This window comes from Panicum virgatum, chromosome 4K (genome assembly GCF_016808335.1).
Source record: "Panicum virgatum strain AP13 chromosome 4K, P.virgatum_v5, whole genome shotgun sequence".
Lineage (NCBI taxonomy): Eukaryota > Viridiplantae > Streptophyta > Magnoliopsida > Poales > Poaceae > Panicum > Panicum virgatum.
In genome coordinates, this window is record NC_053139.1 from 7,079,285 (window position 1) to 7,103,998 (window position 24,714).

General features: G+C 49.0%; 2 protein-coding genes and 3 long non-coding RNA genes across 5 annotated transcripts; 2 read left to right on the forward strand and 3 right to left on the reverse strand.

Annotated features, from left to right (window-relative positions):
* The first annotated feature begins 2,489 nt into the window (after window positions 1-2,489).
* LOC120702877 (mitogen-activated protein kinase kinase 5-like) lies at window positions 2,490-4,416 on the forward strand. The gene has a single exon (XM_039986843.1). The coding sequence runs from the start codon at window positions 2,677-2,679 to the stop codon at window positions 3,706-3,708; it is 1,032 nt and encodes a 343-aa protein (XP_039842777.1). The 5' UTR covers window positions 2,490-2,676; the 3' UTR covers window positions 3,709-4,416.
* Window positions 4,417-6,929: 2,513 nt separating this feature from the next.
* On the forward strand, window positions 6,930-15,745 carry LOC120702878. The gene is made up of 4 exons (XR_005686568.1): window positions 6,930-7,737; window positions 14,105-14,250; window positions 14,341-14,467; window positions 15,477-15,745. It is a non-coding gene; the product is annotated as an uncharacterized LOC120702878 (long non-coding RNA).
* A 273-nt stretch (window positions 15,746-16,018) lies between these two features.
* LOC120702879 lies at window positions 16,019-18,277 on the reverse strand. Its single transcript, XR_005686569.1, has 2 exons — window positions 16,723-18,277; window positions 16,019-16,649 (listed from the first exon to the last, which is right to left on the reverse strand). It is a non-coding gene; the product is annotated as an uncharacterized LOC120702879 (long non-coding RNA).
* Window positions 18,278-19,388: 1,111 nt separating this feature from the next.
* On the reverse strand, window positions 19,389-21,391 carry LOC120702880 (cytochrome P450 709B2-like). Its single transcript, XM_039986844.1, has 2 exons — window positions 20,982-21,391; window positions 19,389-20,820 (listed from the first exon to the last, which is right to left on the reverse strand). Exons 1-2 carry the CDS (start codon window positions 21,283-21,285, stop codon window positions 19,520-19,522), a joined length of 1,605 nt encoding a protein of 534 aa, XP_039842778.1. The 5' UTR covers window positions 21,286-21,391; the 3' UTR covers window positions 19,389-19,519.
* Window positions 21,392-22,359: 968 nt separating this feature from the next.
* LOC120702881 lies at window positions 22,360-24,274 on the reverse strand. Its single transcript, XR_005686570.1, has 2 exons — window positions 23,575-24,274; window positions 22,360-22,996 (listed from the first exon to the last, which is right to left on the reverse strand). It is a non-coding gene; the product is annotated as an uncharacterized LOC120702881 (long non-coding RNA).
* Between the last annotated feature and the right edge of the window lie 440 nt (window positions 24,275-24,714).

Below are 24,714 nucleotides of genomic sequence, written 5' to 3' on the forward strand. Positions count from 1 at the left end.
TTACCACCAAACTATATTGGCCCAAACACAAAAACCAGACCACAAAGACTGGTTTGAGCCCAAACCACTAGCTGGTTGAGTCAGGCTCCTGTTTATGCCGGCCAGGTTCATGGTATTGGTACCTGATTCTCTTTCGCATCAAATCGATTTAAATCCATTCAGCACTCACACGAGCTTCTTTCTGTGGCTGCATTGTAGTGCTAAACCAAAAGTTACTAGACAAATAAAATAATTGATCTCGTGGGCGATCATTTGATACGTGGCCACGCACGCCACATTTTCTGAATGATTTCTCCAACTAAAACAAAAGGATCACCCTGTAGATTGTACCATGCATACAAGAATCAAATGGTGCGGCAACCAAACACATCCTAGTCTCTGGCTTTCGTATTTTTACCAATTAGTGTTTTAGTGGTAAATGATGTGCTGTTGATAACATGACCATGGCGACTTCCTTTTGTTAATTCTTACGAAAGTTCGTGTATATTTAATTATTTATCAATTTTTTATAGGAACCTCATCAGTCTAAAATATCTTTCAACCCATCCGAGTGTAAGTAGGAGATACTAGTACAGGTACCTCGCACAATAATCACGTACGGCAGGCAGGTAGGGCAGGTCGCTTATCTCATACAGTATTCTCATTCACATCCACTGAGGGTAGGTCAATGCATCAAAAATTGTCACGATGCGGACGTCATGCGGCGGCAACATGCGAGGATGAGACGCCACGGTGCGAGCCGTTCATCTCCAACTCCCAATTCGGCATCCCCTCGCCGCCGACCGTCTCCGTCCGATTCGTCGTCCTCTGGCTAAGGATTACATTACCGGTGATACAACATTTATCAGTGAGCTCCGATAACGATAATCGATTGAAAATCAGTGAAAAATCGCCAAAACCGATTGGTAAAGGGACCCAAATTCAAAAAATGAAAATCGACAATTTATCGTCGATAATCGATGCAAACCGAACGATTTATCGCTTCGCCTACTGAAAATGTGTTTTGGCAGTGGAAAAAATATAAAGGTTTGATAGCATTTAATTTTTTAGGTTATGTATTATATTATATTAGATAAATTACACATACATGCATAATTTTGCATATGAGATTGCCTAAGAAATAAACATATTTACATATTTTGCCCATGAAACTGCATAAAGCACATGAATTTGCACATGTATACAAACCACGAAGTGCATAGTTCATATAAATAAACGAGTGCATAGTCCATACAAACTTCATAGTTCACAGGATAACCACTCCCTCCATCATCATTGTCATCATCATCGTCATCGTCATCATCGGTGTTGCCTTCATCACCACCACCACTAGACTCAGGTGTTGTCTCATTGCTCGCAAGCTCTTTCTCTTGAGGGCTCCTAATCATTTTTCCCTTTTTTTCTGGTGGCCCAGGTCGAAGAACTTTTGTCTTCCTCTTGCCAAGATGTGTATCACCAACATTCTCACCTGCCCATTGCTCTAAATTTTCATTGTCCTCTGCCAAAGAAGTGAACATTGGATTAGGAAGGGGAATATCACTAATATCAGAGTCCTCATCCAATGTTGGAGGGGCATTGGATTTGCCGTGCTCCATCCAATCTTGAATAGCACTTCGTTGGCGATAGAATGAAAGATCCATCATTCTACTCACAGGATCAAAGTCACTAGGCTCAACTGTGCTTCCTGCTCGCTGGATACGAAGTCGAAGGTTGTAGTTCGCAAAAACCAACTTCTTGTGTCCCAACCGATTTCGCAATTTTGTGTGGATGAAGGCAAAAGTACTCCAATTCCTCTCACATCCACTTGATGAGGCACATTGAGAGAGAAGCTTCATTGCAAGGCGTTGAAGTGTTGGAGTATCATTACCAAACATAGACCACCAACTAGCCGGTGAAGTAGCATGATCAGTGGCCATCCTCCTAGCTAGCTCTCCAGCAAAATCTCCTCGTTTTTGCTTAAAAAACACAGCTTCCTGAAGTGCAGCAGCCGCTGTGTTTGTATCACACATCCTTTCTAAACATTTGCGAAGATTTGTCATTAAAAAATCTGTTGTCCCCATGGTATAATTCACCATCGGATTCAAAACACAAGCACCTTGCACATAAGTCCCTAGCATGACAGTGGACATCCTCCTATCTATTATCTCCACGATATGTTCAAAACGAGTCGGATTTTTCTGACTTAAGTTGGCAGCATATGTCTGACTTAAGTTAGATAAAAATATTTTTTCCCTGAGCAAACAATTGTTCCTTTCAACATGTGACAACATTCTGGAATCAAGAGAAGGTCTAGTTTTTTATAAAAATAAGTTCTCTATTTTTTATGAATTTTTTTTTAATTTTTGAATTTTCCAATGAAATCCAGCGAAATTTCAGTCGGTTTTTCAGTTAGCATTGATAACGATAAATTATCGAGCGGTTTTGTTTTCCATGCCTCTGGCTGGTGCTCGCTGCTACTCCAGCTGTTGCCTTGCCGTTGGGCGAGGTCGTCGCCCCCGCCTCATCCCGTGCTCCCCCTCCCCGTTCCCCAACCCGACCAGGCTGTGCGCTCCAATAAACGCGCCCCGCAGCGAGACGCGACAAACCCCGAGGGGGCAGCGGCGAGAGCGAGACGCCACCACCACCACCCCGACCCCCGGTAACGAACTCCACCTCCCGCGCCCGCGGACCAGCGCCATGCGCCCGAGCGGCCTCCCCACCCAGCCGCCGCAGCAGCCCGGCACGCCGGGCCGCGCTCGCCGCCGCCCGGATCTCACCCTCCCCATGCCCCAGCGCGAGGTCGCCACCTCCCTCGCCGTCCCGCTCCCGCTCCCGCCCCCTTCCTCCTCCGCCCCCGCCGCGGGGGCGGCGCCGGCGCAGCAGCAGCAGCAGCCGCCCCCGCTCGCGGAGCTGGAGCGCGTCCGCCGCGTCGGCAGCGGCGCCGGCGGGACCGTCTGGCTGGTGCGCCACCGCGGGTCCGGCCGGCCCTACGCGCTCAAGGTGCTCTACGGGAACCACGACGACGCGGTGCGGCGCCAGATCGCGCGCGAGATCGCGATCCTCCGCGCCGCGGACCACCCCTCCGTGGTGCGCTGCCACGGCATGTACGAGCGCGGCGGGGAGCTCCAGATCCTGCTCGAGTACATGGACGGCGGCTCCCTCGACGGCCGCCGCATCGCTGCCGAGCCCTTCCTCGCCGACGTCGCGCGCCAGGTGCTCTCCGGGATCGCCTACCTCCACCGCCGCCACATCGTGCACCGCGACATCAAGCCCTCCAACCTCCTCATCGACGCCGCGCGGCGCGTCAAGATCGCCGACTTCGGCGTCGGGCGGATCCTCAACCAGACCATGGACCCCTGCAACTCCTCCGTCGGCACCATCGCCTACATGAGCCCCGAGCGGATCAACACCGACCTCAACGACGGCAACTACGACGGCTACGCCGGCGACATCTGGAGCTTTGGACTCAGCATTCTCGAGTTCTACCTCGGCAGGTTCCCCTTCGGGGAGAACCTCGGCAAGCAGGGGGACTGGGCCGCGCTCATGGTCGCCATCTGCTACTCCGATCCGCCGGAGCCGCCGCCCACCGCCTCGCCCGAGTTCAGGGGATTCATCAGCTGCTGCCTGCAGAAGAACCCGGCCAAGAGGCTCACGGCCGCCCAGCTGCTGCAGCACCCGTTTGTCGCCGGGCCACAGCCACAGCCCCTTGCTCCTCCTCCCCCGTCATGACCACCATTTCGGATTGGAACTGCTATGGATCTCAATTCGGCCTTGGCTGCAGGCAGTGGCGACTCTGATCCGTCATCATGTCAGGTGTATCCTTGCTTGGTTGGACAGAACCGAGGTGTGAGGGGAATTCACTCTGCATCTTGGGAATCTCCACGGTGCCAATTTGGATGTTCAATCCGTCATCCCATCGTCCTCATCCGTTACTGCTGCTGTTCCCGCATTTAAGGTCACTTGTTGATGTTCTTCAAGCCATTTTTGAGTGTTCTGTCCATCAGTCATCATCCTCAACCAGCTCCTCACTGTAAATTAAGGTTCTTTCCCCCTTTCCGTTCTTTGATGTTCCTTACTTCCAGCGATGATAGCATAACGAGAGAGGAAAAAATGTGTGTAAAAATGATTTTGTAAAAGATCATATGTCAAGTACAGACAGGTCCACTTCATAGCCAATTTCCATTGTTCTAAAAAGGTTTGGTTAGAAACTTCAACTTCTTTTTTTTTCTCCTCTTCTCCATGTAGCAGATCTGGCAATTGTGCTCGCATCTCTTTGCGATATTTTTGGTGTATTAGTGGGTGATGATTGAACACATGACGACGATAACAGTGCTGCGCCTTTGCTGCGCCCCTTGATAGGTTCTTGGATTCCTTTATCGGGATATATGATTGCTTAGAGAGAATCTTGAAGTGCGAATAAAAACTAGCTTTGTTCTAGTGTCTCTCTCTTGATGTCGCTCCTGAAATCTGATCCGTGCCTTTCCTGTTCCCAAATCCAGTTGGCCTTTTCTTTACCCTTGCAGAGGTGGGTGCTGGCAATTGGCATGCTGAGGGCAGGCTCTCTTTGTTTTCGAGTCATTTCTTGTTTCCTTTCAGTGTCTCTATTTGCTTGGCAGTAAGCACAACACCAAAAAAATCAGCATGTGGTGCCATCAACATGGGTAATGTGTAATACTTGAGGGTCCCTGATCATGATCTTGGAGGCTCTGTGGATTTTATACTGCACAGAAACAGATTTTGTGTGCAAAAAGTTCCAAGAATGTGGCTGGCCATCCTAAATCAGCACCATGCCAATAATATTTTTCTCTCGTACCAAATCAGCCATCAGCTAGCCAGTCACAATACTTTTTTCCATAACAAATCAGCTCCAGCCAAAGCCACCCGAACAGAATGAATGAAAACTGTCACCAATCTCATCGGCCTATCCTGCAAAGTGGTCCTAGACTCCTAAGGCCGTGTTTAGATGTTTCGTAAAAAAAAATTTGCGATGGAATTTTACGAATTTGAAGTACTAAATAAAGTCTATTTACAAAACTTTTTGCACAGATAGGTTGTAAATCGCGAGATGAATCTAATGATGCTAATTAATCCATAATTAATTAATAATTAGCGGATGGTACTGTAGAATCACTGTTGCAAATCATGGATTAAGTAGGCTCATTAGATTCGTCTTGCGATTTACAGTCCATCTATGTAAAAAGTTTTGTAAATACACTTCATTTAGTACTTCATACATGTATTGAAACATTCGATGTTATGTTTTTTTTTGTGTTTACAGAGTTTATAGGGGTGGGAAGGCCTAAGTTTGTGGGGAATTGGGGATGATGAGGGTGTACGAGATCTGTCTCTTGTGGATGCTGTCTCGTGGCTCGATGAGCTCAGGCGCAACTCGACACGAAGCTGCACACGGCAAAGCAACCGCGGGTGTGTTTAGATCCGCGAAAATCTGGTAGAAATTGTCACATTGGACACTGTAGCACACTGTAGTATTTTTTGTTTGTTTGTAGTAAATATTATTATATTATAGGCTAACTAGGCTCAAAAGATTCGTCTCGCAACGTACATCAAAACTATGCCATTAGTTTTTTTATTTACCTACATTTAGTACTCTATGTATGTGTCATTTGCTATATTTAATGTTTCGATGTGATGGAAAGTTTGGAAATTTTGGAGGAATTTGGGGGAAGTGAACACAGCCCACGATTCTTTCTGGGCCGATAAGAAGGCGGAGGCGGCGGCGGCAAGTAGGTGGTGAGCCGTGCCCCAGGTCTGGAACCGCACCGGTTGCTGTCGCTGGCACTGCTTGGCCATGAGATCTCCCATTCACTGCGTTCGGCAGGCTGGAGTTGGAGGCTGGAGCTGGAATGATGTGAGAGAAAAATACTATTGGACTAGTTGGAGCTGGAGCTGGTGGCTGGGGTGGTGTGAGCGAAAAATATTGATGGACCGGAGCTGGCTGGAGAGGAAAATACCGTCTCGGCTGCCTGTCAGCCTGTGATGAACACGAACTGGTCTGATCAACGTCGTCACGGCCTTGGCCTCAGGGTCAGAGATCTTGCCACGTCGTCACGGCCTTGGCCTCAGGGTCAGAGATCTTGCCACCAGGAGTTAGGTAGTTTCCCCGGAATCAAGATATTATACTCTCTAGCGCCATTCACCGTATTCGGCTGGAGGGCTGGTGCCTCCAGCGCTACAGTGAATCTCTCTCCTATCCCTCCAGCTCCAGCCATCAGTCAGGTAACGGTATTTTTCTCTCACACTACTCCAGCTCCGGCCTGCCGAGGTACACCAATGACTTTGCGGTTTCCCAGGGATTCTGTAGGAGTCTGGAACGTTGCAAGCAACAAAAGTGGTACTAGTGAAGATATGGGAATCCCCCACTTCCAGATGGCCGTGGAATAGTTCAGTCCTGGCATCGGATTGCCCGTGGGGGCTTTTCCTCATCCGGTGGACTTTCCGTAGACTACTGCTGTGGTCATCTGCTATGCCACGAGTTGAGTTTTTTCTCTTCTCTCCCAGTACAGTTGCTACTTCTAGTAGTTCTGTTGTGATAGGTTGCTGTCCAATGGCTGCTTCTCCTTCTTGGACTACTGCTGTGGTCATCTGCTATGCCACGAGCCTTGAGTCGTACTCTTTTTTCCAGTAGTGGTGATGCTGCTAGCTCCAGTTAATAAAAATTGCTACTTCTTCCTCTTGTTTTTATTCTTTTTTTGGAAAGCAATCTTACCTCACGATTCCTGCCAATTCCCTGGACGGAAGCTGCCACGTCGCCAGCCGCTCCCGGCCGTCCGATCAGGCACGCGGACGGTCCGGATCTCGCGTTTTCTGGTCATTTTACACAAAAGTTCTCGAACTTTCTCGAAATACAACCCGCCGTACACTCTTCCCTCTCAAATTTTTTTTCGAATAAGCCCCTAAAGTTTTCTGCAATCAACACGCAGTCCACCACCCTCCCGCCGGCCACCGCCGCGCGCCCCACGAGCCGGGCGCCGCCCGCGCGCCGCGAGGCCTCGCCCGCCCCCGGCCCGAGCTCACTGGAGAGAGAGAGATAGAGTAGCGACGGCGAGAGCGGAGGAGCGCAGTCCACGGCGGCGGCGCGCGCGCGCTCGAGCGCGGCGGCGAGCAGCGGGGTTCGCCGGAGCGGAGCAGAAGCCATGGCGCGGAGCGGACCTCCAGCGCGGCGGAGACGGCGGCCATGGCCGGCTCGGGACGGCGCGTCCCTCCCCCCTCCCTAGCCGGTGCGGCCCTCCTCCCTCCCCCTTCCTTTGCCGGCGCGAGCGGCGGAGACGGCGGCCGGCCGCTGCCCTTCCCTCCCGCAGCCGCCACCCACTCCCTCCGCGGCTCTTCCACTCCCCTCTCCCGCAACCGCGCAGCTTGGCCCAGAGCCTGTTAGTCCCTTCGTCGACGCCGCCGGCAAAGTTCGCGATATATCCATTCAGCGCAGCCGCCTCCGCTTCCAGACTTCTCCCGTCACCCACTTCCACTCCCAGCTCCTCCTCTCCGTCCAAATCGTCGCCGCCGCTCGCGGCCGCGGCCACCGCGCGCTGCTACTCCTGCTGCAAGTCGCGTCTTCGCGGGCCAGAGCACCTCGGCGAACCGCCGCATTGCTGGCCACGCCGCGCGCTCTGGAGCCGTGCATTCCGCCGCCGGCGCCATCACCCCCAAAAATCCTGCTGCCTCTCCACCTACTAAACCTACACAACCTGTCTAAATCCCAACGAGATTCCTGCTTCTCGACTAACTAGAAGACAAATCGAGGTACATATCCTTTCCCTCCACAAATCTCCCCATGGTTAGATTCCGTCCGATTTCATTTTTAATCTTCTGGGGTGCATGCTTCCATACTTGATTACGTTGGTCATCTATGTTTGGTTAGCATCACAATTCACAAGTTTTTAGTTTCTGAAGGGAATGCAGTAGTTTTAACAGTCCTTACTTGTCCTGATATAAGGTTTGCCATTGAAACCTGAGAATCGCCATTATCAGCAGTGTATAAAGCAAATATTTTGTCACCATCTGGATGCCAAGCTATATCTTCAGGCCATCTATGCTTTGGGGAAAAGCAATCTGTTTTACCACAAAATGAGACAGAAGGTTACTGTGCAAACCTACAGCTGGAAAACAATTAGCACCCCAATGTTTGCCTACCATCACTGATTACTTCTTAAAGAAATTTGAAGCAAAACTCTATCTTGACTGACACACTGCATATTTCATCGTTATTAGGGGAATTTCATATCTACTATAACCCCTTATATCCATCATACCTGACATAAACTACATTAGCACAAAATTCAGCTAAAACCTAAATCATCTATGTCGTGGGCTTTTGGGGTACCCACAGCCGGGTGGCGGAACACACCCGCCTTTTCCGCGAGGGTAGTACTCGGGGAAGTGCTAAGCTATTAGGCCGATCTAGCTTCGGAGCAAGAACGCAAGAACACACGGATTTAGAGTGGTTCGGGCCGCCGGAGCGTAATACACTACATCCACTGTGTGATGTATTGCACTAGGAATGAATGAGTCTATCCTCTGCCCCCAAGTCTCCCGTTGGACTTTACCTTTCTCTAACGGGCGTCTCCCTTTTATAGAGCAAGGAGGACGCGTACACAGGCGTCGGATCCCGACAAGTGGGGCCAACAATGATGTATATTTTACTAGACAGTAGTGGTGCTACAGTGATGGGGAATCTCTTGCCGGATACACTTCATCGTCCTGTAGACTCTCTGACCGAGAGGGGTCTTCTCCTGTCTCATCGGCGAGGCGCCCGTTGAGGCAGTGTAGGTTGCGGCGTAGACTGTTGGGTCTACCGTGTAGGCGTTATGATACTCCGTCGCCGAGTTGTCGTGTCTAACTGGTGTTGCAGACTGACGTGTGTGGCGTGAGTGGCGCCAGCGGCTGTACAGTGTACCTTGGTAACGCGCGGTCAACAGTACAGCCTGGCGAGAGTCTCCTCGGGCTCTGCTGTGGCAGAGCGCACTTAACGCTCCCCGCATTGAATGCGGTAGGTGGCCAAGTCTTCCCGAGGAATCTTGGCAACCGCGCACGTATCTGCGTCTGCGGACACGCGGCGGCTCCGGACCCCCCAGGCGGGGTGTCTGTTCCCTCCCTGCCGAGGGGTCCGGATAGTATATGGGGGTCCGGGACCCCGTGGGAGGTCCGGGGCCCCCGGCTGTTTTGTCTGAGTGCTCCCTTCTCCGGGACACGTGGTGACACCGGACCCGACCCCGAGCGGGATGCGGGTCCGCGACTGTTGGTCCGGTGAGATGGAGTCGGACCCCAGGGGTCCGGTTGCTCAGCTCCTCTGGGCGTAGTTACGGATAACTACGAGTCTTGACACAGCAAGAGGGGGTACCCTAGTCCAGAGGTACAGACAGTGGCCCCCGGGCCCACCTCGGGAGAGGTACAAACCCGCATGTGGGGCCATTATTGTGATGCAATGCTGATTACGTTGGCGTGCTCATGTTGAGAGCGAGTGCTCTGGACCCCTTCAAGGCCGTAGCACTTGTTGCCAGGTTCAGGTACTAGAGCGCTCTCCGCAGGGCGGCGAAGGTGCAGGCTTAGGGTACGGAACCGAGCTAAGCGGCTGCTCGGACCTTGAACCGCCCAGGGAGCCAGCACTACTTCCCCGGACCCGGCTCCAGGCGACCGTGGCGAGCGGTCTCCGCCGGAGCGGGCCACCGGAGTGGACTTGGAGCGACCGTGGCGAGCGGTCTCCGCCGGAGCGGGCCACCGGAGTGGACTTGGAGCGACCGTGGCGAGCGGTCTCCGCCGGAGCGGGCCACCGGAGTGGACTTGGAGCGACCGTGGCGAGCGGTCTCCGCCGGAGCGGGCCACCGGAGTGGACTTGGAGCGACCGTGGCGAGCGGTCTCCGCCGGAGCGGGCCACCGGAGTGGACTTGGATCGTTGCTGACGATCCCATGAATTACGTCACCGGGCCTTGCAGCAGGTGTAGGAAACCAGGCCTTATACTAGAAAGGAGCCCGGGACCTCTAGTGACAGCAGACTCGGATACTAGGGGACTCGTAACAGGGCAGTGAAGTACGTAGGCTTAGGGTACATTACTAGGCTAAGCTACGCAGAACTTCTCTACCCCAGGATACGGGCACCACTTCTCCTGAGCAGGTCCCTAGGGGTCCGAACTGCCTTCCAGCTAGAAGGGGTGTCCCAACCTGACCACAAGCTAGCAACTCAATTTGGATTGTTAGCAACTAAAGAAAAAACTCCGTGCGGGAGAAAGAAACATGCAGGTTGAACGAACAAGTGCTATTAGGTTAAAGTAAAGATAGGACTGAGAAAGCAAATCTCTTTTATTGCTTGACTCGTGGTGTACATCAGAGGTCGGGATTACGAGGGCGGACCTCTACCGCTCTGGACCACTTGCTGGTGTCGCCTGTTTGTGCGATGAAGCCAGAGATCGGGTTTACAAGGGCGGACCTTTACCGCTCTGGACCACACGCAGGCACCAAATCATTACAAAGGAGAAACACACTCAATCCTATCTAGTGATAACCTACAGCCGTCGCCCCGTAAGGCGTGCACGTTGCTGGCCGTAGTGGAGCTGACATCTTGGGGGCTCTTCTGAGTCGTTGGGGCGATGGCGCCCTGGACGTGCTTGTACAGCATCATCCAGCATCACCTCGGGAGCTTGCGGGGCTCCTCCCCGCACAAGAATTGTCCTATGCTCAGATAGCATGGGAACAAATTCTTTGACTTTGAATGGGAGTGGCCCTGCCGTTGCCAGCTGTCGCCGTCTGTCGTCGAAGGCCGGCCCGATGACCGCTCATCATGAGCTGGGTGCTCGTTTGAATGAGCACGGAGCGTGTAGGAGGGCGGTCGTTCGCCGGCTCGACCTTGGTGCTGGTGTTGGGCCCCCGCGCCTGGTGGCGGAGTCCTGTCTGCAGCAGCACCGAGAGAGACTCGGTCCTGGGGAGGGAGGAGTCGACGGTCAACTTCCCCCGGGCGACAGTGGTTGGCTCCAGGCTTCGTGTTGAGAGAAAGCCTTGAGCCGACATCATGCCGCCGCCAGGGAACCCTGGCGGTTGCTTGAGAGAAAATCTTGAGCCGACGCAGAGGTGTTGTAGGGTGACACACAGCGGGTATCTCCGCTGCGCGCCGCCGCGCCGGCCTTGAGGTGTCGCAGTGGCGACGCATAGCAGGCGCCGCTGCCGCGCGCCGCCGCACCGAGGGCATCGTCGTCTCGGTGCCGTGGCATGCGGCGTGGGTGACGCCATACCTCTCTTCATCTTCTCGTCGCTGTTGTAGAGGATGAGCTCAGCCTCAGAAGCTTGGAGATCTAGCCAACGCCTGCATCCTCCCCACGGACGGCGCCAAATGTCGTGGGCTTTTGGGGTACCCACAGCCGGGTGGCGGAACGCACCCGCCTTTTCCCCGAGGGGGAGTACTCGGGGAAGTGCTAAGCTATTAGGCCGATTTAGCTTCGGGGCAAGAACGCAAGAACACACGGATTTAGAGTGGTTCGGGCCGCCGGAGCGTAATACCCTACATCCACTGTGTGGTGTATTGCACTAGGAATGAATGAGTCTATCCTCTGCCCCCAAGTCTTCCGTTGGACTTTACCTTTTTCTAACGGGCGTCTCCCTTTTATAGAGCAAGAAGGACGCGTACACAGGCGTCGGACCCCGACAAGTAGGCCCAACAATGATGTATATTTTACTAGATAGTAGTGGTGCTACAGTGATGGGGAATCTCTTGCCGGATACACTTCATCGCCCTGTAGACTCTCTGACCGAGGGGGGTCTTCTCCTGTCTCATCGGCGAGGCGCCCGTTGAGGCAGTGTAGGTTGCGGCGTAGACTGTTGGGTCTACCGTGTAGGCGTTATGATACTCCGTCGCCGAGTTGTCGTGTCTAACTGGTGTTGCAGACTGACATGCGTGGTGTGAGTGGCGCCAGCGGCTGTACAGTGTACCTTGGTACTGCGCGGTCAACAGTACAGTCTGGCGAGAGTCTCCTCGGGCTCTGCTGTGGCAGAGCGCACTTAACGCCTCCCGCATTGAATGCGGTAGGTGGCCAAGTCTTCCCGAGGAAGCTTGGCAACCGCGCGCGTATCTGTGTCTGCGGACACGCGGCGGCTCCGGACCCCCCAGGCGGGGTGTCTGTTCCCTCCCTGCCGAGGGGTCCGGATAGTATATGGGGGTCCGGGACCCCGTGGGAGGTCCGGGGCCCCCGGCTGTTTTGTCTGAGTGCTCCCTTCTCCGGGACACGTGGTGACACCGGACCCGACCCCGAGCGGGTTGCGGGTCCGAGACTGTTGGTCCGGTGAGATGGAGTCGGACCCCAGGGGTCCGGTTGCTCAGCTCCTCTGGGCGTAGTTACGGATAACTACGAGTTTTGACACAACAAGAGGGGGTACCCTAGTCCAGAAGTACCGACAATCTATTCTATATGCATCCTGAAGCTCCAAGCTATGTAGTTTACAAAACTGTAACAGGAATTAATCTTTGAATTTGACATATAAGGTAAAGCCACACATCATGTATCGCGGAGGGGACGCGTGGGTCACTGGACCCACCTGTCGGCGATTCACGTTTGAGTATTGACGGACGAAAGTCAACCTAACCGCAGAAACCGTCCGCTCTTTATATATTATTTTTATGTATAATCATATTTTTTTTTTGGGAAATGAATGTCAAAGCATGTTGAATTTGAAAGTTCACTCTTTGGAAATGTTTTAGATTTTGCAATATAGAGTACCTTTTTTAAGTGTATCTTCTATTCAAATGTGAAAATTTATGCAAGATAATTAGAAAATAGCATTGAATTGTGTTTGCTATGTATGAAAGTTATAGGTTTTGGAATTTGGAGCAACATTTGTGTTGGAAAGTTTTTAATTTAAATGTGTTTCGATGCTTGGATGTTAGGTTTGACGGAGGAATTGGAAAAGAGATTTGGATTTTTCAAGGCTGCTCTATTGCGAATTTGTTGGTTTTGAAATTTTGAGCGATGTCCATATTCAATGTTTTTTTTAATTCGAATATGTTTCGGTGTCCGAATTGTTGGTGAAATGGTCGTATGTAAACATTAGTGTGAATGAATGGAGGAACCGTTTTGAGTTTAAAAATATACTCTATAATAAAATTGTAGGTTTTGAAATGTTAAAAAAAATTTATATGGGGCACAGTTTCGTTCGATCGCGTTTTGGTGGTCGTGTTGCTCGTGTAGAAGTAACGAACGTAACGAATTGTTGCGTAATTTAAGTAAAATGCGAGGGTCTTTCTAACATTTTCTGAGAGAAGATAAGGATGGTGGGTTGATTATGAGAAAACTCAGGGTTTGTTTTGTAAATTTGACTCGGCCTGTTTTGTTGGATTGCGGGAGGAAAAGAAGACTGACAAACAATTATTGCTAGGATATATCTTATTTCTACAATATGACATGACCACATCAGTCCTATGAGCCTTTTAAAAGTAGGACAGAATTAGAAGTCTGAACATCATATACAAGGAGGAGGATCTACCACTATTACTATCAGAGGAGATTGGAGATAACCCGCTCCAGGCCATGGAATACTTGCGTAGCGCAGGCATTCGATATTGCATACATTTTCATCAATCCAGCTACCACAGCTACACATTCAGTGCATGCATTCTCCATTCAGAGTAGCAAACAAAAGGTTTGAGAGGTCTCATGCAAATTTCAGGCTGGGAAAATGATTGGACAACAATTCCTTAGAGAATGAGCGTTAAATTGACGTCGAACACTAGCAAACCTACTCTGTTGCAGTAGCTCATAAAAGTACACTACTAGCATGATGAGGAGGAAAATCTTAACTTCCTTTCAAAAAACCTATTAGTGAGAAACAGATTAGAGCTGACACTTTTCAACTGTTGCGCTGTCATCTCTTTCCAGTCATAGTGCCATGGCAATAAATAGACAATGCCTTCAACGCGGCAATGCCGCGTGTTACCTTGCTCGGTGGATCAGTTCTGGGTCTTTGCTCAGAGGTTCATGGGTCATGGAGGAAAATACCGTATGGTTAGATTAGCTGCAGTCTGTTGACCTCTTTGGAGGGCAACAAAAAAATGTGTGCTTCGAAAAGAAGATAACTCGATCTCCGACCAAGACCATTTGTTTAGCCTCATCTTTCATTGTTTTCTGGGCAGATCTTCAGCAGAAAGGTCACAGAGATGCTCTGGTGGTTGGGGCTAAAGCTCTGAAAGTGACGGCACTGAACCTGCACCCACACAAAGCGACAGCGCTGACAGAGATGCTGGAGTGGTGCCGCTGAGGTGAATAAAGGAACATCTTGGTGCGATTCTTTCAGATTATTATCATAATTTCATTCACATAAGCATGTCTCACTATTAAAATCTTAAATCTGTTTACCTTACCTTCGCAGGCACCGCATCATGCTAAGCTTATCACCATTAAGGAAGCCGAAACCCTCATTTCCACATCAGAAATCAGTGATGCCCAGAAACAACATTTATATTGGCTCAGCCCTGCTAAGTTGCACCTTTACCTCGGTAAGTTTCGCTTACACCATGCATGCTCTATGCTAGGACCATTAACTGCTACTACTTATTTCCTTAACCTCTGAAAAAATATTGGGTCTATCCAAGTATGAACACATATAAAAAACATATAGAAAAACAGTATGAACATATAGAAAAATATTGGGTCTATCCAAGTATAGAAAAAAAATCGGGTACGCCTCCCTGATTCAAGTATGAACACATAGGAAAAAAACAGTCCTTTCACAAGAGCACCTGGCTCAGGTATGAACACAAAGAAAAAAAATGTCCTTACCTATCTTGCCAAACTCTGCTTCGAATATGAACGCTATACTCTGCTTCAGAGCCATACGTCTAGGGTAGGGACTAGGGAGGCGTACCCGACTGAGCTTTTCACATATCTAAATGACTCATTACTTTATTCCGGTGCTCCTGTGTATTACTACTTACTATGCCAGTTCATGTTTTTGCTCACAGCTAAATCGTTAGAGATATATTAAAACTGCTGCTTTATGAAACAACCCGTTTAAATAAAAATACATTAGAACTTTTGTGATACAATAAGGAACTAGCTCTTCAGGGGAAAAGTATAAAGTACATACCTTTCCTTGGGACATAGCTCTTCTTGGTCAAATATATCCAGATTATGCATCTCTTAAAAACAGTATACAGATTTAATATTTATAGCACTTATGTCTAAATAATATTGATATGAAGTAATTATCATTGCTTCGTTAATGGCACCTTAGCATGCCTTCTAATTTTACATTCCAGTTTGCACCAGCATATAATTGTTTTGAACTACATAGCTCACCCATTAGCTTCAACTGGCAAAGTCATTTAATTATAAGAACTACAGCCTCCTAAGACTTAGGGGCTGTTCGGCTGATTTAAAAGCCGGCTGATTTCGGCTGATTTAATAGTACCATGTGAGAAGAAATAAGCCAAAACAAGCCGAAATAAGCCGGGAAAAGAGAAGCCGAAATAAGAACTCACTTCTGCCATACATATTCCTTTGCAGCTTCTTTAGCCATCAGGAATTGAAGCTGCCTCCAGTGTTTTGCCAAGCACCCAAATGCTGCTATAACCTATGTAGGTTACTATCACCGAAGAAGCAATCTATTAGTAGACTGTAATATTATGCTCTTTCTATTCCTCACACATCCAGAATGCCCAGCATAGATAAACTAATGTAGAGGTTTGATTCTTTTCAAAAAATATGCTTTGCCTTATATTTGACCTGCTCTTCCTGTTACCTTTACAGACAATAAATCTACTTTGCCATTCTTACATCGTTTGACTCTATACCGCACTTGTAGTAGACAGCTTGATGCCTAGATCATTTTGCAAACTGACGCACCTCTCACAGGTCCGCGCGCGATTTGTGATTGTAGCTTAAACACACAAACGTCTTCAAAATAAAAAAGTGTACAATATAAAAGTTCTTCAACATTTCAAAACCTACAACTTTGTTACATATCAAATTTTAAAATTCAAAACTCTTTTGTAATTTCTTTGCACAAATGTTTACATTTTAACAAAAGATACACTTGAAAAGAAAAGTTGCTCAATAATTCAAAATCTAAAATATTTTTAAAGAGCAAAATTTCAAATTTAAGATGCTTTTACAATTTGCTTACAAAAATATTTATATGATCGCATGATGAAAAAACAAAGTACTACAAAAATATCCAATGTATGGTTACTATTCTACAAGTTTATGTGCCTTTTAAATTGAATTTTATACAACATATTCTCTTCATGCCGATCACCATAAAAGCTATCAAAAAAAAACTTTCTATCTATGCTTTTGTTTCTATCGAATACCACGGGTTCCTCCACTGGTCAACCGCGGCAACGCTGTGGCATTTTCCAGTGCCTTCTAGAGCCGGGAGATGGGTGATAAAATGGAACCTGCCCGGGCCCCGGATGACGACTTGCACAGTAGTAGAAAAAGTCTACGAACTCATGAACAGTGAAGAGCTGAGCGAGCACTTGATGGTCCCCGGGGCTCCGGCAATTCGTGGCGTTCCGGACGTTCAGGCTTCGGCGTCCCTCGTCTTGTTCGGTTGACCTGTAGCAGCATCTTAAACAGAAAGATTCCCCACCTCATTTCCTGTTCAACGCCCATCTGAGCTGGCCCATTTCAGATTCCTATGTTTTTTTCCTTTGAAATTCCTCGGATCCATGCCACCTGCAAACGGAGGCGCCTGATTATTCACGAGTTTGAGCTTGTTGATGGTGTCGCCGTGGAGGGGCACCCGCACCTCGGCGCCGCCTCACTCCCGGAGCGCCGCTGGCCCACCGCGGCGCCGCCGACGCCACCACTTTGGGTGGGTGCCCAGGACCAGGAGGAACATGGCCCCCGGACGCCCTGCCGCGCAAACGCCCGAGCCAGCACCACCACGAGTACACGACCTTTGTTTTTTTTTAAAAAAAAACACCCACACGACCGTGACGGCGGCAGCAACCAGCGCAAGGGCACAACACCTGCAAGGATACGTTTTTTTTTATTTGAAGAAATGCAAGGATACGTTTTGCCTTGGCAAGCCCGAACGTCAAAAAAAAAAATCCAGAGCAATCCGCTCTCCTCCTCTTCACTGGCGGCCCACATGCCAATGTCAGCCTAGCACCCATCAGCAAGACAGCAACACTGGCCCAATTTATCCAAAAAAATAGTGGTCTACTAGCTTGTTTCTAGTACAGGAATTTTTTTTAAACGGAATTATAAATATCATTCGGGTGAATTCTAGCTGCGGTTTCTTTATTTTTGGAAGGCTGTGGCTATTTGAAAATCGTGCAGCAGAGGGGTGAGGAAATGTTACCTGCGTATTTAGTTGAAGTAATTATCTGTTAATTAAAAAGTAGTAATAAACAGGTCAGCTTTTGCATACCTGCTTGCTCTGGCGGACCACAGCGGGGACCAAACTGGTTTCCGGCACCCCCTTCCAATGACAATTGTCCCTTCCATGACTCAAGGATACTCTCTACTCTAGTTCTTAGTTTTTTTTCAACTTTTTCACAGCTTTTTTCATGGAGATTATCAATGTCATTGTTGTCCCTTCCATGACTCAAGGATACTCTCTAGTTCTTAGTTTTTTTCAACTTTTTCACAGCTTTTTTCATGGACATTATCAAATTGGACCCCTTCTCTTCAGCTCACGTTCCGCCACTGCCTGTTTGTGCATTTTTTTTAAAAAAAATCTGCAATTGGAGGACGATTTGAATCTGCAGTTATTTATTTGCGTACTTTTTTAGTCTACAGTTAGAGGATGGTCCACATCGTCTTCAGCAAGATTTGTGTCTATCTTAGTATCATTAAAAAAATATTTGTGGCCCTTTCTCCTATTTAACCTTCACCTACTATAACAGCTGTTTTCAACATCATCATCTTGATGATCTTCAAAGACACAGGCAACTTGCATTATTGTATTCCTTGTTAGATCAATTTGTTGTAATAAAAACAACAGCATGTCATCAATCAAATCAATTTGGGAGATCTGCTGGCTGCTTCTCCAGCCAATCAACAGTATTTTTTTCTCACACCAAATCAACACCAGCCTGCTGGCTGCTTCTCCAGCCAATCACTCCACCAGCCAACCAACAGTATTTTTTTTCTCACACCAAATCAACACCAGCCAGTAGTAATTTTCTCACACAACAAACCAACACCAACCACCAGCCGCAGCCAGTAGAACAGAGTACTACGCGCTCTAGATTCAGCATGTCAAAACGCGCTCTGATCCCATGGATTTGTATATATCTGGATCGATATAATCTTGAATTTCTACTCTTGTTACTGCGCGGCTTTCAAAAATCTGGTTGATCCCCCCCCCCCCCCCCCCCCCCCCCCCCCCCCCCCCCACCCCCCCTTGTTTCAGTCACATTCATTCCCATGCGGCGTCTTACAAAAATCTGGTTGAATTTTCCCCCTTTGTTTCAATCACATCCATCCCCATGGGTGCATTGTATGACACGTTCTTTCTTTTAATTGAAAGTTTGGATGCTATGGCCGCCCCGGTTGTCTCTTCTTTGTGGATTGATATCTAGTCACTGATTCTAAGGATTTCCTGGTTCAAACTTTAATTAAGGACCTTTTTCCCATTATAAATATCATTTATCGTTTGCTTATTTAATTTTATCTGTAAACTTGATCAAACTTAGTAGATGGTTTGATTTAAAACAAATCTCCATACTTATATTAGGCTGGTTCCAACAGCGGGTCTGCAGCTCCAGCCCACAGCCACAGCCACGTCAGCGCCACGTCAGCTCTCGCCAGCCTACTCGACCCCAGCGCTCCATCAGTCAGCATGCAGCCTCAGCCCACAGCCACATCAGCGCCACGTCCGCTTCTCCATTCCAGACTTAACCATTTCAGAACGCGTTGCTCTATAATTTAAATTGACACAGCAAAACCACTTTATTAAATTTAAAAATTCAGAAAGTACATAAAAATTCGAAATAAAAATTTATAGATGAGTTGGGGACGAAATTTGTGATTTTTTGGAAATTTTTTTCGAATTTTTTGGAGTCCAAACAATCAAAAACAGCTAATTGCAACGGCTAGCTGACGTGGCGCTGACGTGGCAGCCGTTGGCCAATCACAGAGCGCCGCGTGGCAGCCGACCGGACGTGGGGTCGGTACCAACCGCGCACGGCTCCAACGCCGGTCGGTACCGACCGCCCGGTAGCGCTACCGCCCCGCGCTCTCAGTTTCCGCGCTTACCGACCGGCGCGGGTCGGTAGCCGGGTCGGTACCGACCGGCGGGGTCTGTACTGACCCCGTTGGAACCAGCCTTATGTTTGTTCAATTTGTTTATTCATGTACGGTGATTTATGATTTATTTACATTATTCATGTACGGTGATTTATGATTTATTTATTCATGTACGGTGCCACCTGCGCGCACGTGATAGTGACAGATTTGTCGATCTTCTGTAGCAAGTCACAATAGACAGGATGTTGATGGCCAAACTCCAAAAATCAAGCTGACAACTCGCGATCTAGACCCCACTTTTTTTATTATCATGTATAATTATTGGAAGGGAAAATAGTCATGAAAGATCAGATACCCCTCTCCTGTGGATCCAAGAGCTTGAGCACGATGGGGAGCCCTTGCAATGGCTGCAGCGTCAGGAAGTCGGCCGGCGCGTGCACGTACTCCGGCGCCACCTCGAAGGCGAACCGCCGCAGGATGAGCGCCAGCGTCGCCTTGGCCTCCAGCATCGCGAAGTCCTGCCCGATGCACGACCGCGGGCCGATGGAGAAGGACAGCAACGCGCTCGGGTCCGCGGCCGCCCTGCGCACGCCGTCCCGGAACCGGAGCGGGTTGAACTCGCCGGCGTCGGCGCCCCACACCTCCTCGTCGCGGTGGAGGATGGCGTAAGGGATCAGCAGCCCGGTGCCCTTGGGCACCTTCACGCCGCAGAGCTCCGCGTCCGCCGTCGCCCGCCGCGCGTTCAGCGTCACCGGGCCGTACAGCCGGAGCGTCTCGTACAGCACCATCGTCACCTGCTTGAGCTGGCTGAGGGCGTCAGCGCTGATGGGCGCCTCGGCGTCGCCGCACTCGCGGAGCACCTCCTCCCTGAGCCGCTGCTGCCACTCGGGGTGGGTGCCGAGGAGGAACATGGCCCAGGTGAGGAGGTGCGAGGTGGTCTCGTGGCCGGCGAAGAAGAAGGTCTTGCACTCGTCGATGATCTCGTCCATGCTCATGAGCCTCTTGCCGTCCTCGCCGGCGTTGGCCTCCAGCATGAGGCCGAGCAGGTCGCTGCCGTAGCCCGCGGCGTCCTTGGCGGCGGCCAGGCGCTCGTCGATGACGGCCATGAGCGTGTCCCGCACCTTCCTCTCGAGCTTCCACCGGCGCCGGTTGGACTCGGTCGGCGCGTACCGCATCCCGGGGACGCGCGAGCGGTTGTAGATGGAGGTGAAGGCGATGACCTGCAGCTCCCGCTGCGCCAGGAACACCTCCTTCCCCTGCCGGTAGCTGCTGCCGAACGCCGTGTGCGAGATCACGTCGGCGGTGAGCTCCGCAAACTGCTCCCCGACCTCCACCGTCACCTCGCCGCCCGCCGCGGAGGCGGCGCGCGCCTCCCACGCCCGGATCACCTCCGCCGCGCACGCCGCCATCGCCCCCGTCATCATCTTGAGCTTGTCCATGGCGAACGCCGGGTGCACCACGCGGCGGTGCCGCGCCCAGTCCTCGCCCTCGGTGAAGACGAGCCCCATGCCCAGCAGCGCCAGTATCGCCGGGCCGGGGTCCACCTTGGCGTACAGCCCCGTCCTGTCGGAGAGGATCCGCTTCACCATGTCGAATCTGGCCACGAACAGCGACGACGTCGAGCCGGACGACAACACGAACACCTTGCCTGAGCACCACACCGCCGACGACCGTGCACCGGCCGCGAGAGAACTCATCAGAAATTGGCAAGAACCTTGCTGGAACTGGAAATTTTCGACATGGATGGATGGATGCAGCAGACAGCAGTAGCATCCACCGCGGGGAAAGAAGAAGAAGAGCTCAGCTCACCGTAGCGCGACATCCAGGCGCGGTACTGCGGCATGACCCGGGGGATGAAGTCGTGGGAGCCGCGGTCCAGCGTCTCGCCGCTCGCCGCCGCCAGCATCGCCTTGACCTCCTTGTCGTGGCCGCGGAAGGGATGGTACGGCAGGCCGCGGACGCCCTGCCGCGCGAACGCCCTCGCGGTGGCGTACGGCCGCCACACCAGGCGGACCAGCGCCGCCCACAGCCAGGTGGCCGCCACCGCGGCGAGGGCGGCGGCGAGCAGCCCGACGCCGCCGCCTCCACCGCCGCCCATGGCCATGCCGAGCATCAGGGGCGCGAACGCGAGGGGCGCCGGTCTGAAACTGATTGTTTCTTTTCAAGAAAAAAAAACTGTGTGTGTGGATGGATACCATACATGTGGTGGAGGAGGCGGCTCAGTTCCGATCGAAAATTAAATACTGCATCGATCAACAACAACCACGCCGTCCCGGGGCCGGCAATCGCTGGTGACCGATCGCGACGGGCCGTTGACTGCGAGGCGAGACTAGTAGCATGACTCCGTGAGGGAGGGGTTAACTTAACGTGAAGGATTTGGGCCGTGTTTGGGTAGGGGTGAAAAAAGTTTTCCTAAAAATTTTTCACCTCTTTAATCACTGATTAGAGGTATTAAATAAAATTTAATTATAAAATAAATTTCACAATTATGGCACTGTAGCATGTGCGGTAGCTAATAAGGTCTTTGACCGCATAATTTAAAAAAATGATTAGATAGGGTTACTGTAGCATCACTGTAGCCAGTTATGGTGAAACTTGACTTATTAGATTCGTCTCGAAAAAGTTACATTCATCCATAAAAAAATTTGGTAAATAAACTTCGTTTAGTACTCCATGCATACATTTATTTTTTTTGAATTTTTTTTTACGTTATAAACCAAACATTGCCTTGCTGACGGGCACGACTCTGCCCGTCAGCCGACTGCAATTTCGCAAGCAATCTCGCGGGGCCGTCTGCGAGATCATGGATGACTCGGGCGCGGATCTCGACAGCCACGTTTCTCTCGAGCTGCAATACTTCAATGACATGTCAGTGATCATTCATGTCCTTTACTCCACCGAATTGCAATTCTCTTCGCGCATCAGTGTCCCTGTCACGTGATCCGGATCTTATTTAGATGCAAAATTTAAAATTCTGAAACTATTTTGCCGCACATACATAGAATATTAAATCTAGATATAATAAAAAAAACTAATTGCATAATTTTTTTTATAAATTACGAGACGAAATTAATAAGCCTAATTAGACAATAACTATCAGAATGCCCGTGCGTTGCTACAGGTGAAATTAGACTATGCAATAAAGAGTGATGATATAATATATAATAAAATACATAAGCTACTGAAAAGGAGAAAGAGCATATTATTGAATCCAAAAGACGTTGCTATCATATATGATGCTGAGTCATCCAAGTACATATCTGCTCTGTCCGACGCATCATATATGATGCGTGTTTCTATATTTAGAAAAACCACAAGTCCTTAACTTTGTCCACTCAAGGAAAACCCTAAAAGAGAATCCTAGTTAAATTTATTTCTCAACATATTTAAGCTCCACAAAATTTGATCCTCTGTTATTTGCATGCTGATAAAGACCCATGTTCCTGAAGAGTGAAAATTCTCAACTTCTTAGCCTAGATTTCAGGGTAATAGCATGATCAGAAACAATAATGTGCTAAACGGGAAAGACATGGGAAAGCATCGGCTATAATTCATCAGATGTATATAAACATTATACAATTTTCATCCATTAGAATTTAATTAGGTGTCATATTAGAATTAAGTCATCATGCATCAATTAACAGGATCACAAACATAATCAAGCCATCATCGATCAAAATGTAGAGGGCAAAAGATATTTAATCAGGCAGCGAAATTATCTGGAAGCTTCCATCACCAATGGAGGCAGTCACACACTCACACGAAATCACCAGGCAATGCACCCAATGACCATCCAATTTGAGTATTGTATTTGGAATTCATACCTGCAGCATCAAGCAATTCTTGTCAGAACAAGTCACAAAAGGTTCTTGTCATGCTCCTTTAGCCTACCATCATCGATATTGGCCTAACCAGTCATGAGCTGACAAGTTCAACAAGTTTTCTTAGAGCTTTCCTTTCATCCTATTTGAGCTCACTTTCATCTATGATTATTTTTTTCACACTTCTTTGCTTCTTTTGTTTCTTTAATATTATAGCTATGCCATCTAAGAGTTGTTCATGATGCATCATCAGCTCTGAAAATTATCTTTAGTAAGGATGATCCATGAACTTTTGATGCTACGTTAGCTTTGATCAGAGGTCTCAAACCTTATTATCCCAAAAACACAATTCATCAGAAGAAAGAAGCGGAAGTGAGGATGCATAGATGACAGAAATTGCAGATTCAAAAAATTTTATCAAAGAAAGAAGAAAGATTTACGTTTTGGGATATCTCTTTCTCGATGTTGTTCTTGCTTAAGTTCTCACAAATATTCTCCACACTTAAACTAACATATAGAAAACATTTGATGGATAGCAAAAATAAGAAAGGCAACATCGAGGATCTATAGAATGACCATACCTGATCGATTCTTGCTCACATTCTGATCGATTCTTGCAACACACGACAGGTTCGTGCTCAACTTCTGATTGATTCTTTCAATGTAATTTCATTATCCTTGTGAAACCTGATGGATTTTCTATGTGGCATTGCCATCTTGAAATCATTGTTTGGAGGATTATGCATGAAATAAGGTCACCAAAGATAGTTTTCAACTATTATGGAAACTATGATACTGAACTACGTAAGTGCTAATCTAACTGTATATTCTTTTACTATGATATTCCAACTGACTAAATGCTACAAAGATACTATGAGCAGAACTTGCAATTCGAATAGTCTAACAAAACAAATGACAATGCTCAATTGAATTCCAATATGACGAAACTCAGCTCGAGGTTAGTTTCCAATGCTCAAATGAACTCGAATAGCCTGACATACCAAAGCTTTGCAGAAGATAAGGCATGATGCAATTATGTTCCTGCTATTCTTTGCTGAACACCTGAATTATCATATTAGTACATACAAACATGAAATGCTGCATAAGAATTAATATACAAAGGATTAAACAAACCTGAGTATCAACTATTTTTTACTGTTCAGGCTTTTTCCCACCATTTTCTCTATGCCAAGATTTCTGCTTGCAGCCAACAAAATACAAGAAATGAAATAAAAGATAAGACACACTATGTAGGCACACTGCTGTTTGTTTAGTATGATTTAACTATGTCGTGGTGTGGTAAACCACAGCCGGGTGGCGTAGTGCACCCGCCTAAGCCCAGAGGGTGAGTACTCGGGGGTTAGCTAGGACTAGTTCGATCTCGCTGGAAGAACACGATGAACACAGCAGGTTAGAGTGGTTCGGGCCGCCGGAGCGTAATACCCTACGTCCACTGTGTGTTGTATTCCCTTAGTCTCGAGAAAGTCTGCGAGAGCTTGAGACAGCCTAGTGCTGAGTCCAGCGTGAGTCTGTAAGCGTAGCTGAACGGGCCGTGTAGCTTGCGGCATAGGCGGTATGATGGAAAAGTGCCGGGCCGTCGTATCCATTTAATGCGGCAGACGGGCTCTGCGGCGCATGCGGCTGCACTGTGTACCTCGGTAATATGCGGTCTACAGTGAGGCCTAACAAAGCCTGTCTCGCGTGCCGCGGCAGCAGAGCAT